The sequence below is a fragment of the Balearica regulorum genome, chromosome 20 (genome assembly GCF_011004875.1).
Source record: "Balearica regulorum gibbericeps isolate bBalReg1 chromosome 20, bBalReg1.pri, whole genome shotgun sequence".
Taxonomy (NCBI): Eukaryota; Metazoa; Chordata; class Aves; order Gruiformes; family Gruidae; genus Balearica; species Balearica regulorum.
The window spans coordinates 4,072,501-4,086,778 of record NC_046203.1 but is presented as its reverse complement, the minus strand read 5'-3'; the positions used below and the strand labels follow the sequence as shown (position 1 = coordinate 4,086,778).

General features: G+C 35.6%; 1 protein-coding gene across 10 annotated transcripts in view; it reads left to right on the top strand.

The window, feature by feature from the left end:
- The window catches only part of DENND1A (DENN domain containing 1A), a 213,369-nt gene that overhangs the window by 23,308 nt on the left and 175,783 nt on the right, over positions 1-14,278 (top strand). For all 10 annotated transcript variants that reach the window (XM_075772395.1, XM_075772403.1, XM_075772402.1 and 7 more), the window contains one exon: positions 13,387-13,430. In XM_075772395.1, coding sequence (XP_075628510.1) covers positions 13,387-13,430 — 44 coding nt within the window. The remainder of the gene's footprint in view (positions 1-13,386; positions 13,431-14,278) is intronic.

Below are 14,278 nucleotides of genomic sequence, written 5' to 3'. Positions count from 1 at the left end.
TATAACATGATTATAATGTTCTTGCTCAGAACTAGACTTGTCCACTGTCTCAGGAGTATCATGATAGCTGATATGTACTATCATACATCTTGGAAGTATCAAATATCTTAAAATGTTTTCAGTGAATTTCTATTTGCAGTTAAAAATCCTTTTGATACCCTTACCTTTTCTACAGTAACAAAAATGTTATAAAATTTTTTAGTGAGAAGATAGGTTTCTTGTCTAGTTGCACTGAATATCAGCAAGCTCCTCTTCATATAAAACAAATTATTCTTCAGGTTGATAGTACTGCTTTAAATGTGATAAACTTACTTTCTCAGAGGCCTTCTTTTTATTATAGCATCACACATGGCATAAAGTGAGCTTTGTTAATAGTAGCTGAAAGCACTGCCAATATGAAATAGGTCAGTGCTGCAAGTGTAAATGTACCCACAATTCTCTTCCAGTGCTTGATGCTGTCCAGTTAATGAAGTTTACTCCAAAAGAGAGAAGTCATTCTGAGTAGCTGAACACTCAATGATTTTCTTTTTCTTTCATCTCGTGGTCATTAGTTAGATGAGGTATATTTTTCCACTTTAGGACCTCTTTCCCCCCACCTCCACTAAGTTTTGAATACTGTTTGTGAAGTTCAACTTCTGTCATCAACACATCTGACTCCACAGCACCTTTTTGCAGGAGAGTGTATTGAATGCTTTTTCCTGTTTTTACAAACTTTCCTCTCATTTAATACTTCAGTGTGCAGACTTTCACAAGACCTCAGTGATGCTGCAGCCTTAGTTGAGGCTCACTGTGACCAATCTCTGATATTTTTTTTTTTTTTAAACTTGCTTCCAGCTTACTGGCCCTTACGAATTTTCATTACCATTCTATCATTTTGATAGAATGGACAGTTCTAATATGCTTGTTAAGTTGAGGTGAGCATGTTACACAGTTCATGCTGAAACAAAAAGGTGAAATCAAGTAGTGAAGGGTACAAGGCTAAGTTCTGAAGTATATCAACAAAATAATTATTGCTATCTTTTATATATCATCTTGCACACCTTAAAACTTAGGAGTGAGTTGGTGACCTCTGAAGCTGTTATTCAGTTAGGATCATTTAATACCACAGATTTCTGTAGTTGTAAATGCATTAAGCATGAAGCCCTACAGATGAGTACACTGTTGTAGAAACCACAACTGTAGTATTGCTCTTTATAACAATGTCTCACCAAAAATGATAGCTAGGTTTGGCTGTCCTTTATCGACAATGAAACATATGAATGAGATAAATACTTTTGGAATATATAGCAAAATATACCTTATCTATCATACAATTAAAGTAGATTAAAGAGAATTGAAGAGAACACTAGAACTAAGAATGGGATTTTTCAGTTTCCTGTGTCACAATTTCATCTTTGATAGAATTGTTTTTTCTGTTTCCATGCCATTTGAATAGCTAAAGCATCCTGAAATAAACAGAGATGCAATAATAGAAACTTTGAAGCAATCAAACCCCCAAATGATTCTGAAGAGCTTGTTTTCTATAAAATCTTGTATTGCTATGCAGGGAGGTTCGCCTAAGCGAAGATATTTGTGCAGATCAGTAACACAGAGCAGTGTCGTGTACTCTGCTAAAGTGACACATGATAACTTTGAAACTGAAAACACTTTGAGACTATCAGTACCGCAAGTATGAAAGTAAGGTCAGTTTTAAGCATTATAAAGTTACGTAGCTTGAGGCTTAGAAATCGGTATTCACTGTTGCATGTTTAACAAAGGAGGTATTATCTGTGTAGTCTAGGCAATTATACAATTGCTGAAGAGTAGGGTGGGGTTTTTTTTCTTTTTTGTACAACACTTTAAGAACTTATGGTTGGCTAGAACACTTTTGTTCCATGTGCTTTTTGAGTCAGTTCAGATTAAACCTGAAATGTGACGGTCCATGTAACAATGAATATATTTCTGCAGTACTTGTATGTATTTGCCTAATAATATGTCTATCTGAATTTATTATGGTTGGTGAATTTTGGAAAGAGATTTAAAAAAAGTTAGATGGCTGTAAAGTGTTCCGTAATACACGGAAAATATAGGTTATGAGCAAATTAAAATGGCCATAGTATCATTAAAACTAAAACAAAAAATGGTGAAAATAAAGCAGTTTGGAAAATATTTATAACATTCAAATATTTTCTAGTAATGAAAAGCCTGGCAGTATGTTGGAAAATACTATTTGTTTTCGTTAGCATTTTCTTTAGGTTTTGTAATGTAGTTGATTGATTGCCATGGCCATGTTGTGGTTTTACATGAGTTCCTTGTAATAAAGTATTTCTAAAAAGCAGTATGACATTAAAATGTTATTCCTGGCTTTCTTCAAAACAACAAACAGAATTAAAAATTATCGGGTTGACACAGGAAAGTAGAAAATGTGACATTATGTAAAAATTTCCCTTAAAATTAATTGAATAAGGATTTTTTTTTTTGAATGAAGGTGCTTATTAATATGCTATAAACTCTCATTTTATCAAATGTAAATCTTTTGCTGTAAAAAGCTAGCTTAAATAAATTGTTTTGGGCTACCCATGCTTGAACCTTCAGCAGAAGCAGTAATCTTGGGAAAGCAGATAGGCATACATAAGCAATTTGAAATACATGTCTTGTAAATATTAAAGAGGGTAACTGTTTCTTGTAAAAGTGTCAAAACTCTAGTTTCTTTGGTCTTATCTTGTGTAACTTGAGAATTTACATTCCAGAAATAGAAGTTAAATTGGCAGATTTACACAATCACCACTTGTGTCTGGTATTGTTAAACTCTAGATGATGTACTAACTCTGGATTAATTTTTCCTGCATGCTAACTACATGTGATGAAGATCTGTTTATTTTTCTTCCTTTATTGCTTCTGAGACTTAAGAAAAATCTTACCTTGTAAATCCTACCCTCAGTGGTATTGGCACTCCCAGATTGTTACATTTAAATCATAGCATGAAATATTAGTTAACTGTTTCTTTCATATTTTCAGGACAAGGAGGGCTTACCAGCTGCTGTTGAAGTGAAGAGGCTGTCACCAGGCAACTCTGCTGTCTCAGAATATAAATACAAAGAGGCAGGAGAGAAACGAATTCAGTATTCATAGTCTGAGCACTTGAAACATACCTCTATTAAATTTATAGAGTGGTGAAAAGCTTACAAAAAAAATACACTGATCAAACACAAATAAGTTTAAAAAAAATTATAAAAACAGAAAAAAAGCCTACTTAAAGTAGATGTTCCTATTCAACTTCTACATTTAAACTCTTTAGTGTGATTATTTCAGGCAACCTGTAAAATGTTTCAAAACATTTTGTATTTAATTTTGTAAGCCAGGCTTTGTGGATTTCTTGAACATTGAAGCAGGATGTTACCTAATTTTATCTTTTGCAAGTTTTAGCTGCTGTATAACTTGCTGACTGAAATTACAGGGGGGGAAAAAAGAATTAAAAACATAATCCATTCAAAATTTGCTCCTTGCAGGCCTCCTGGAGTTTGGCTTAGATTTCCAGTAATACTAAATTTCTGGGTTGGTAAAGAGCAGATGGTTATGAAGAGAAATATCCCCTTAAGTGCATAGTAAAACAAACTCAAAAGATTCATCAACCGTGCTTTAATGTGGACTTGAGGTATCACCACAGTAATTAACCATTGCATATAAAAGATCTGAAGATCTCAAATAAAGATAGGAGAAACATGTAACAAACAAGACTTGAAATAAGTACTTTTTTTGTCTTCTCTTTTTGATCTCTGTTATTTTAGCTTTAATGTTATCCTATGCATCCCCTTTTTATAGTTCTAGCTTTAGTTATATCAGTATCATCAGTTTAAAAATTCATCTGGACTGACAGTTTTCTGCTCTTCTTTGTAAAGAAATAATACTGAGTTTTCTGATCACTGAAGACATCTTACGCTTTCTAACATCTCATTTTTACAGTTTAGGATGTTTCTAGAAGAGAAATTAATCTGTACTGTTATAGAACTGATTTTTTTAAACTGATTTCTTGGTATGGATGAAACAAAAGGAGTTAAGGATTTAATATAGAGGTAATTCACCAACCATATTTCATATATTGGACACTCTGTGCTTGCAACACAACTGTTTCACAGCTTCCATTAAAAGAGTTGGTAAAGTTTGGATTAAACCTGGCACCATTCATATAAGAATCCAAGAGGGTAAATAATAGCAGTTGAAGATGGAACATGTTACCTTATGAAAGAGTCTAGTCTGATGCATAACTTTTCCAAATTCTTTTACTTATCATTTATGAGATCTTGACTCTGACACGTGCATTTTGATTCTTGAGCTGCTCCTATTACAGCTTAATGCTGTGGAAGGGAAGAGCTGATACTATTCCTTGGGAGAGAGATGACTGGCTTCATCCTACAGATGAGATTGAAATACAGTGTAAATGGAGCCGACTCTTCAGTTTTTGTCGTTATGTTTGTGTTAACATTTAGATCAGAGCTAACTTCAGTGTTGGTTTAGTTTGTTGTTGTGTTTGTTTTTTTTTAATTCTCCAGCATCTGTTTATTTCATGATACTTTAGCTGTTCAAATGGTATTGAAACAACAGATTCTTTCAAAGTTGTAACTGCTAGAGGAAACTGGAAATAACCATTCTTAACTCTTCTACTTTTCTGTAGTGGAATGTCTGTGTGATGCTAAATGCCTTTTAAGTGGCAAGCTGGACAGTTCAATAACTTGACATGACACCAAATAACTGGTTAGAACTTGCGAAGAGGCAAGTAGTGTAGCCTCTTCTTTCTGTTAAAGACAATGAATGTTTCTCCTGTCTTCTTTTCCAAGAAGTGAGTGTGGTTTCTATTTTGCACTTATTGTACTTTAGTTTTTTAAAAGGATTGTAAAAATGAATTTAACCAAGACCCCTTTAGATGGAAAGTTGGTTTGGCTGCTAGAAGCAGTGAAAGTCTTGTATTTAAGGTTTACTCTGAATGGGTTGTAAAGCTGGTGATGGACTAATGCATGCACTGGGTGGAGAACTGGTATGAGGAGATGGTTTAGGAACCCAGCCACCTCAGGTGTCCTGAAACGTAACGGCAAACTTTTGCCAGTTCTTGTATTGTTAGAGCTATTACCTCTCTATATTCTGCAGAATAATTTGAATTTTAAAGATAATTCTTCTTATTCTGGAGAACTGTATATAGCCTTAAGTAAAACTCCACAAGGAAGTTGTAGCTTAAGCTGCTTTATTTTGGAGGGATATAATAATAATAATAAAAAAAGATACTGCTGAACACTGCCCAGGAAAATTTTGCTCCTCACTGCCTCTCTGGCTCTTGATGTGTTAATAATACAAAACAATTATGGAAATCATAATGATTTGCTTAATCTGTTCTGGTTTTCTCCCTTCCTTCCTGTTTCCTATGATGTATATTTTATGTTGCCTTTGCTCTCAGTCTTTCCCGCTTTTGGATCATTTTACTGAACTCTGAACAGCATTTCACGTGTGAGTTGCAAACCTTATATTCTGTTTGTAGGTTAAACTGTTGTGAAAAGCATTTTCATGTTACCAGTGAGGTTTTTGGCACTTGCAGGGCAGACTTCCAAATGTTCTGCTAAGAGAGAGAGGCAAACTTGCAAGTCTGGGGTTTTTTTTATGGTGTTAATGTCAGTGGAGTCATTTGAACAGCAGCTGATGTATATAGTACTTGCTGATTCACACCACTGGTGATTGTACATCATTCACAGAAGCTTCAGTAACTGCGAACGATAGGTCAGTGTCCACTTATTTATGCCTAACTTGTCACAAAGGTGCGGACTATATCCTAGCAATGGAATATTTGTTTGAAATGTGATCTGCTAAGTGAATAGTTTCATTGCATACTATTCTCATGTGGGTTGTATTTTTGAATACTGAGCCTGCTATGTATGCTTACTATGCATATTGATATTTTGGGGTAACTTCAATTGCATGCATTGTGGTGCTGGTGGGTGTTTTGTGGTTTGGGTTTTTTTTGTTGTTTGGGTTTTTTTAAAATATAGTTTGTAAGACATTCTTAGAGAATTTTATTTTACATCTTGATTGTTTTCTGCCTTGTATGCTTTTAGAATAAGGAGTACTTTAAGAAGAAAAGACTGAAGTCTTAAAGCTTCACATCCAGAAAAACTAATTTTTATTCCATACGTATTTTCTGCCAGAACTTGTTCTGAGGTTTCTTGTTTGTCTTCTTGCGTGTATAGTTTTTTTTCTCTCCCACATTTTCTCCACTGCTCCCCACCCCCTTGCCGCCTTCCCTCCTCCCCTCTTCCCCCACTCTGAGATGTTATCTGCATGCTAAGGCAGCAGCAGTTTAGGGGCAAGCAGAAGTGTTCGGCTCTACTGAATACAGGACATCAAGGAGTTTGCAGAGGTTTGGAAAGAAGTTTACATTACTTTTTAGTTGCGCTGCATAAGTACTATGATGTGTAGTGGGTGTTGAAATTAAAGTTGTTCTGAATGGAATTCCATTTCATTTTGGAGGGATTGCAGCTGTAAAGACCTTAAAGAAGTGAATGAGTTAAATCATTTAGTTAGGGAGGAAAAATGAAATAATTTTCGCCGTATTTTTAATTTGGGATTAGTATATTTGAATGACTTAAATTGGTTTACTTTTATCAGAAGAAACAGGATAGTATGTATTGGTTTTCTGTGGTTAACTCTGGGAAGTATTTTCTGATAATTTCTTGAAGAACTTCCCTGGTTTTATAATTTCCATACACTTTGAATACAGACCAGTTTGAGTTGCACTATTTTTAGAAGTAATTAAGCACGCCTCTTTTTAAAAGCAAACCTCTTCACTTTATGATGTAAGAAAAGTTGAGAGTAAAAGAGCAGCATAGCTACGCTAATATGCCATTGTAGCATGTTCCCATCCTGTCATCTGGAAAATTAAATCAGGTTACAGCATGGATTAACATCTAGACTTGTGAGGAGGGGAAGGTAGTGTCTTAAATGCCATGAAATTGAACAATGGGATTATACAGTTCACAGCTAATTTCAATATTCTTCTGTATTTGGCTTTTTGTTGAACAAGATTGTGTAGGGAGAGGCAGTAATAGGTTTTAGAACTTGGAAACATTCACATATTTACTAAAATACTAACAATAATAGTTTGAATGTGGTTGAGTAACCAATACGGTGCTCTACATAATGTGCATAGATGTGAGGTAGAATCTTCACTACTAGAGGGAAAAACTAAATGTATTAGCAATGAAAACTGTATTCAGCTAGTGTGGAATCGATGGTTTGTGTTATCCGTTATCCGATACTCCATAAATGCATGGCAAGAAATCAAAATGATGCTGTGACTGCAGAAAAGTTGTACTCTTCTGTCACTGAGAAATAGCATTGTCTTTTCTTACCCCTTTTCAAAATAAAAAATATGTTCAGTTACAAAAATTTCATAAAAAAAATTCATTTAAAAATTGTTCATATGAGAAGTGATTCAGAAGTTTTTGCTCAAAAGCACCTCTTAAAATAGTTGCAAAGGAAACTGCTTCAAAAATAGGCATGTGATCTATTTTGTATGTGGTTTTGCTAACGTGTCCTCCCTAGAACAGGGTGGTTGTGAGAAATACGGGCTAGTGGATTTCCAGGTCCTTGGCCAACCTAGATTTTATGGGCAGCAGCTGCTTTGTGTGGGGCTGTATCCTCTGGGAAGAGGGCTTACAATGATGCGCATCAGGTTGGTAAGTGAACCCACTCTCAGTTCAGTGAAGTCACTCATGAATCTTAGTAGGCAGAAACTGTGGATCTTCTCATCTTTTGTAAGTGGAAACTACGAAATCAAATGTAATGAAAGGTAAACAGGAGATACTAAGTTACTGTCAACGTGCAGGTTCAACTTGAGTTCATCTTTTGAGGTTTGGGAAAAGTTTAGTTTAAGAAGCAGCTCCAAAATTAATAATTTTTTCTTTCTGTTGCTAACTTTCACTTTGTTCATTCTTTTGCAATGTGTCCTTTTGCTGACCTCAGCTGAGCTTTTAATGCTTTAAAACTTTAGAGATGACTGATGCACTGGAGATCTTCAAGCTCTGTACTTCGCTGTAGCTATGTAAGAGGTTGGTTAGGATTTCAGTCTGTCTCTCCCCTTGTTCTGATGTCAGCAAATAAATTCCACTCTCCTGAACTTGAAAAAAGGTATTTTACATCTATTTACTTGGCCTATGGAGTATTAAAGTAGAAAAATATTTGAGCATCATTTCATTAGAAAGCCTGTTAATACCTAGAATAAGAGTATTCACTGTGTTTTGAGTTGCAAAGGGTTCTTTTACTGTCTGGAGATAGAATGGAGCTACATCTCATTCTGTTTGCATGCAGTGTGCGAAACAGATTACTGTTAGTAAAAGTGTTTGAAGTTTTCAAGTCACTCTAGTTTTATAGGCAGAGTTGACAGTCAGTTATGTTCATGTCTTAACCAAGTATTTCACATGAGTGCTGAAGCAATATTTTACTGATACTAGTGGTGTTGATTCAAGCTGAGTGCTCGGTTGAGCTACCCTCCTGTATTCTTCCATTTGTACGACCGTTTTCCCCTGTTCAGAATGATTTTGCTCTTGTGTCCGTTGTGATTATTAGGTGCCTTGTGCTTATCCTTTAATGGAGAGCCTGGCCATATGGAGTAATAGTAGTATTTGTTTGTAGATCTTTATATTTCATAAAGTCAGGTCTCTTGATGGCCACAATTTAAAGGTAGGTATTTATGTAAATCCTCTTGGTTTAGTGATGGCGCTCCAACTTTCTTGAACTTCATGTAATGACCACGTGTAATTTAAATATAATTTTATTGTGTGTATATGTGTAGGTAAGTGTAGTTGAAAACACCTTTCAAATGAACATTAGATTAACAGTGAAGAATGGATAAAGTGATGAAAGCTATAAAAAGATGTGGTGTGGTTTCTTTTTCCATTGTGTAGTGTTTTCCAAATAAAGACACTGAAAGTCTAGTAAACATTCCCAGACCATTTAAAAGCTGAAGTGATGGAGCTGATGCAATGTGAAATATAAAGTACTTGTAAAAACATGAGGACATGCAAGTGTGTGGTTTAAAGGTGGTTTTCTTAATTGTAGGGTTCCAGGTTGTATGGATTAGCCATTCTGATGCAGTTTTGAGATGTGTCATCAAAAGCAGACTGTATACAAACTATATATCCCACTGTCTTAACAGGCATGTGACACCCAGTGCAGTCCCACAAGGTGCTTTGCTCATCCAGCTAAGTATATGTTGCTGTTATTTCCATTGAAATTGGTGGATGAGAAATTAAGTTAATTCCATGCATTGTGGATGAAATTAAATTTCTTCTAATGTATACAGTTGATTGACATAGGAAGTTTCTATTTATATTAAAGACAGCTTAGTTTATGAATGTATCATAGCACTGCGAGATCCATTTTTTGGATGAAAATATCATTGTAGACTGAGTGCTTTGAGAACATGTTCATGTTGAACCTGTAGAAACTGACTCAGGTGGGGACTGTAATCACAGTCACATCTTGTTCTAAGTTGCAGTCTGGTAATGTTTAATCTGGTGAGTGAAATACCACTGTCTATGTGAGGATATCCATTCACCAAAGCCCGGATCAATAAACAAGTAAAAGTGGAACAGTACTAGTTAAGAGATATAGAAAAGACTATGTAATAGCAAAGTAAAAAATGTATTACAGTCAGTAAGCTACTATGTGGAAAAGTTTAGAAACTCCCCATTTTGTGTTACTGAATTGCTTAAAAGGCCCCTTTCAATAAGATCTATTACCTGTGGTTTTGTGGGGGTTTGGGTCATCTTTTTGGTTTTTCTTTTTTCTTTTTATTTTCTCCTGTTACTAAGCTCACTGAAGACACAAAATAAGAAATAGATGTTCTGAATATTTACTCCCAATTTAAGAGTAACTAGGCTGGATGACCTACAGGAAGGGTTCTTAAGATGTGGCGTACCTGCCTCTTGGTGGTACGCAAACTGCAGCAGCCAAAGGTAATCCATCTGCGCTCCTGTTCTCAGAAGAAGGTGGAGGCCAGCCTTTTGCATGTACACCAGCCTGGCCCTGCAGTGCTGGAGATGGCTCTCAGTGTTGCTGCTTTTGTGCGAGGAAGGGAAGCCGTAGGCATGGACCGCAAAGATCAAAATGTTGCTGCTCTTGCAGCAAGGAGGTATTACAATTCTTTCCGTGGCAAGAGCACGTGACAAAAATTTTGTTTTGGAAGCAACAGTCTTAAGCTGATTAGAAAGGTGATCTGATTTTTGGTGGATTGTAAAGATCTTAATGACCCATGGTCTAATTTTTAACTAGTGTGTGTTACCCCAAAAGGACAAATGTTCAGAAATGCATAATTTCTGAAATAATTAAGGAAAATAACTTTGTAGTGGATCAGTTAAACTTTTCAGTAACTTTGAAAATTGAAATATCCTCCATTACTAGCTATTGATATCAAAGGATATTAAAGAACTGTCGGAGTTATAGATTCTGATGTAGTGATGGTGAGAGGGAAGCTAGTGTTTATTATTTTGTATTGGTAATCACCAGAACTGCATTTTATGTATGTACCACGCTCTCCACCGTTGACAATGGCTGTGAATAAGTCCACAAATCCTACTCAGTGTAGTCTAGTCAGCTGCCATACAAGATGTAGGGGTCCTTGTAAGAGATGACCACAATGGGAATCTTTTGGTTTGTTGTGAGTTGATTTATTTTGACTTTCCTGTGTAGGGACTTGTATGAGGAGCGTTTTGTCTGTTTATTTTATACTGTGTTTTCTGTGCCCACTGCTCAGCCTTATTTCTTCATGGCACATCATTTTGAGAGGCAGGAAAACAAACCCCCCAATTTTCTGTAAGAATGAACATATTTAAGTAAAAACTCTGAATGAAAATTGATGTATATAGACAAAGCTAAAATTAAAACTGAAAGAACCTAACAAAAAATTCTTGGCTGTGATTTTTAAGTTGTTATTTAAGTTGTGTTTTGTTTCATTTTAATGAGAAAGGTTTGTAAGGTGGCCTCTGAGACAAGAAAAACACCAACATGTATTTATTTGTCCATTATAACTTTCAGCCACTAGTGCTTATGTGTGAATCTTAGTATCTTGCAAAGTGGTGGGTAATGCACCTCTGTCTTCTGGACGTTGACCTTGCTAGGAGCTTTCAGGGTTTGCATAAATACTGTCAAATAGGCTCCTATAGGCCTTCCTTCATGCCAGTGAGGTCCTGAAACACAGAAAGGCTTTCAAGATGCAAAGAAAACAGGAAAAAATACATGCTTACACACACAATTACTTTGTAGACTAATCTGTTCTGTTGTATTTCTAAAGAATGGAGAACATGGTTTGTGATCTATGGAGGAATGTCTTTAGAGCAAACATACTATGGATTTATGTCCCAGTTTAATTTGTCATTTCCTTAAACAATGGTAAATGATAAAATGCACTGTGTGTTGGTATGTGTGTATATATATTTATATTAAGTTTGGAGCAATGGGTCAATAGAAGTAGTGGTGGGCGAAATGTCAGTATTGTCTTCCAGGTCCTGTTACAGATTTCTTAAATAATACTACGTGTATTTCTTTCATGGATTTGTTTTTTCCTGTGAAATTCTGAAAGTTTAGCCTCAAATAATTACTTTTAAAAATATTTAAGAATATGCATCATAATAGATGTTGCATAGTTTCATCTTAACCGCTGATACTGTGCTTGCTTTGGTGAAATAGGAAACTGTATTGTTTTGTTAATTGTTACTTGTGTAAAGGGCTGCTCATGTGAGTTCAGCGGTTTATCTTTGCATGTTTGGACACTGAGCTTAGTACACTTATCTGCATATAGATTTAAGAATTTTCAAACTAAGGCTTTAAAAGGTGATCCCTTCCTTTCTATTTCTCCTTTGTTGTGTTAATGTAGAAAGGTTTACTCATATGCATATATAAAAATTTGGTATGTTGTGTATGCAATTGTATGCATGTAATGGTGAAATGTTAAAACTAAGCATCTAATTGTGTGGGAAAAGTTAACCTACAAAGTTTATTAACGTACAGTCTTGCTGTATTTCTAATGTAAAAAGAATACGCCTTAATAAGAAGTTTGTATCTGCTAGCAATTGAATCGCCAATCAACTAATTTGTTACTAAAGTAAACTTTGCCACTGAGAAATCCAGGGTGGGACTAGTGTGAAATAACAGTGTTTGGTACACGTGTCATAAAAATGACTCTTCCCCTCAAGACTCGGCTACAGTGCAGTGTTGCAGTAATTGAGCAGTAGAGGTTGTGTGTGCAACAACACTCCCTACATAATGATCGAAATTTGTGGAAACGGTGTATAGAGAGTCAGGAATGTATCCCGTGAGCCATGCTTCATCCAACCAAACCCATCTGATTGCACAAAGGGTAGAAACTGCATGGGATACCAGTTGATTTTTCTGTGCCTTACACTTTATTCTGAACTCTTGTGTGATTGTTGTATGGTTTGGTTTTTGTAATTAAAAAAATTAATTGTAGAACGGAGTCTGGCCTTCTCAGCCATATTCCTTTGAAAAATGGATGGCTTTGAAGAGTTCTGTTTTAAATAGGTTGCATATAAACAATTTCAATAATGATATTTTGTTGTTTTATGAACATCTCTAATTAAATTTAAGATAACTTCTCAGGGAATACTACCATATTATTTATTCTGATGAGCCAAAAGAATAAGGACATTGCATCGGTCTTGAATGCTTGCTAATCTGAAGCATTTAATGTTTGTTTTCCTGATGATGTAGGTTCCAGGGCTACTTTAATTGTCTCTTTCAGATTCTGGATAGATATTTTTGTTTTCTAGGGAGCATACCTTAACATTCCATTAAGTAATTTTGAGAGATTTGTATTCTGGTATCACTGAAAACTGTCTGCGGAGGTGAATCAACGTGGTGTCTGTAGCTGACAAAGCTAGTTATCTGATTAAACCCAAAATCCAAGTGCATTCGGTACCCACTTTCTGGTGACAGAAATGAAGTTGGCAAATTGCAGTCAGAAAGATAGTGCGCAAGGTAACAGCCGAAAGTTCAGTGTAGCACCAGGACATTTCTTACCTAATAATTTATATAGAGATATATATTTACATAGAGGCATATGTATGTAGATGTATGTGTGTATATATGCATGTCTGTGCACAGAGAGATATTTATGGTTTCATGTGTTTTGTGTGTGTATGTTTTATATACAATTTTTATCTTTCTGGAGGAGGGTAAAGGGAGAGCCTTGAAAAGTCCTTCCCTGCTCTTATCAACATAGCAGCCTCAGCTGCCCTCCTTGGATCCCCTGCCAGGGTTGCTATCATCTTCTGATCAAATATTAATGTGTGATTCTCTGCTTGCTCACTAATCCAAAGCCAATTAATATTATCTGTCAATTATTTACAGATCCTGAGGTGCGGAGGCAATTCCCAGAGGACTACAGTGACCAGGTTTGGAATGCGTAATTAATTTTTTACATGACAAAATTTATTTCAGGGTTGTTCAACATATTATTGCTGCTCTTTTTACTGAAAGAGATAAATGCATTCTTAGAAAGAAAAAGAAGCTGTAATTAGGAGCGGAAGGATGAAAACATTTTCACATTTAAAGCAGAAAACGGAAGAATTTTGGATCTCATAAGATTGTTTTACAATCTAGTATTTACAAGCGAACATGAGAGCGCGAAGGAAAATTGATTAATAAATTTCACTTTTTGCCTTTAGGTGCCACAGCCTGCAGTTCATTTGGCAGTCCTCGCTTCATTGTCTGAAGGGTTTATAGCTATATTTAACTGGGCACCTGGCCCTACTGTACATTGTTTAAATTCTTGCCTGATCATGCAGTCTCGAGTCTGTTTCAAAAAGATGGTGTAAAAATATGAATGTGCAGGTAGAACACATGGGTATTTCTCATTTAGTTCATCCTGAGATTGAATCTGGAATTTTTGACAGGATCTCTAGCTGACTTTGAAATTAAGAGCTTCAAGTTACCCTGTATTTTACTGTGTCTCATTAGGAGTGTATTGGGGCAGGGGCAGAGGTTAGGGAGAGGGGATTATTGCTGCGGCGTATTCCAGTACTACTGGAGTTAATGTGCTGTTAGTGTTTGTCAGCATTTAGGGTTGTGAGTGCAAGCTCATTTCTTACACCTTTATTTCTGGGAAGTGCTGAAGTTATGGCATTGTATAACTATTTAATATAACAATAAATTTTACCTCAATGACTCTCTGATATTGAGTTAGGGTCAGCAGACCTATTTTATATCAGATCCTTTCCCTCTAAGTACATCTTCATGCAAT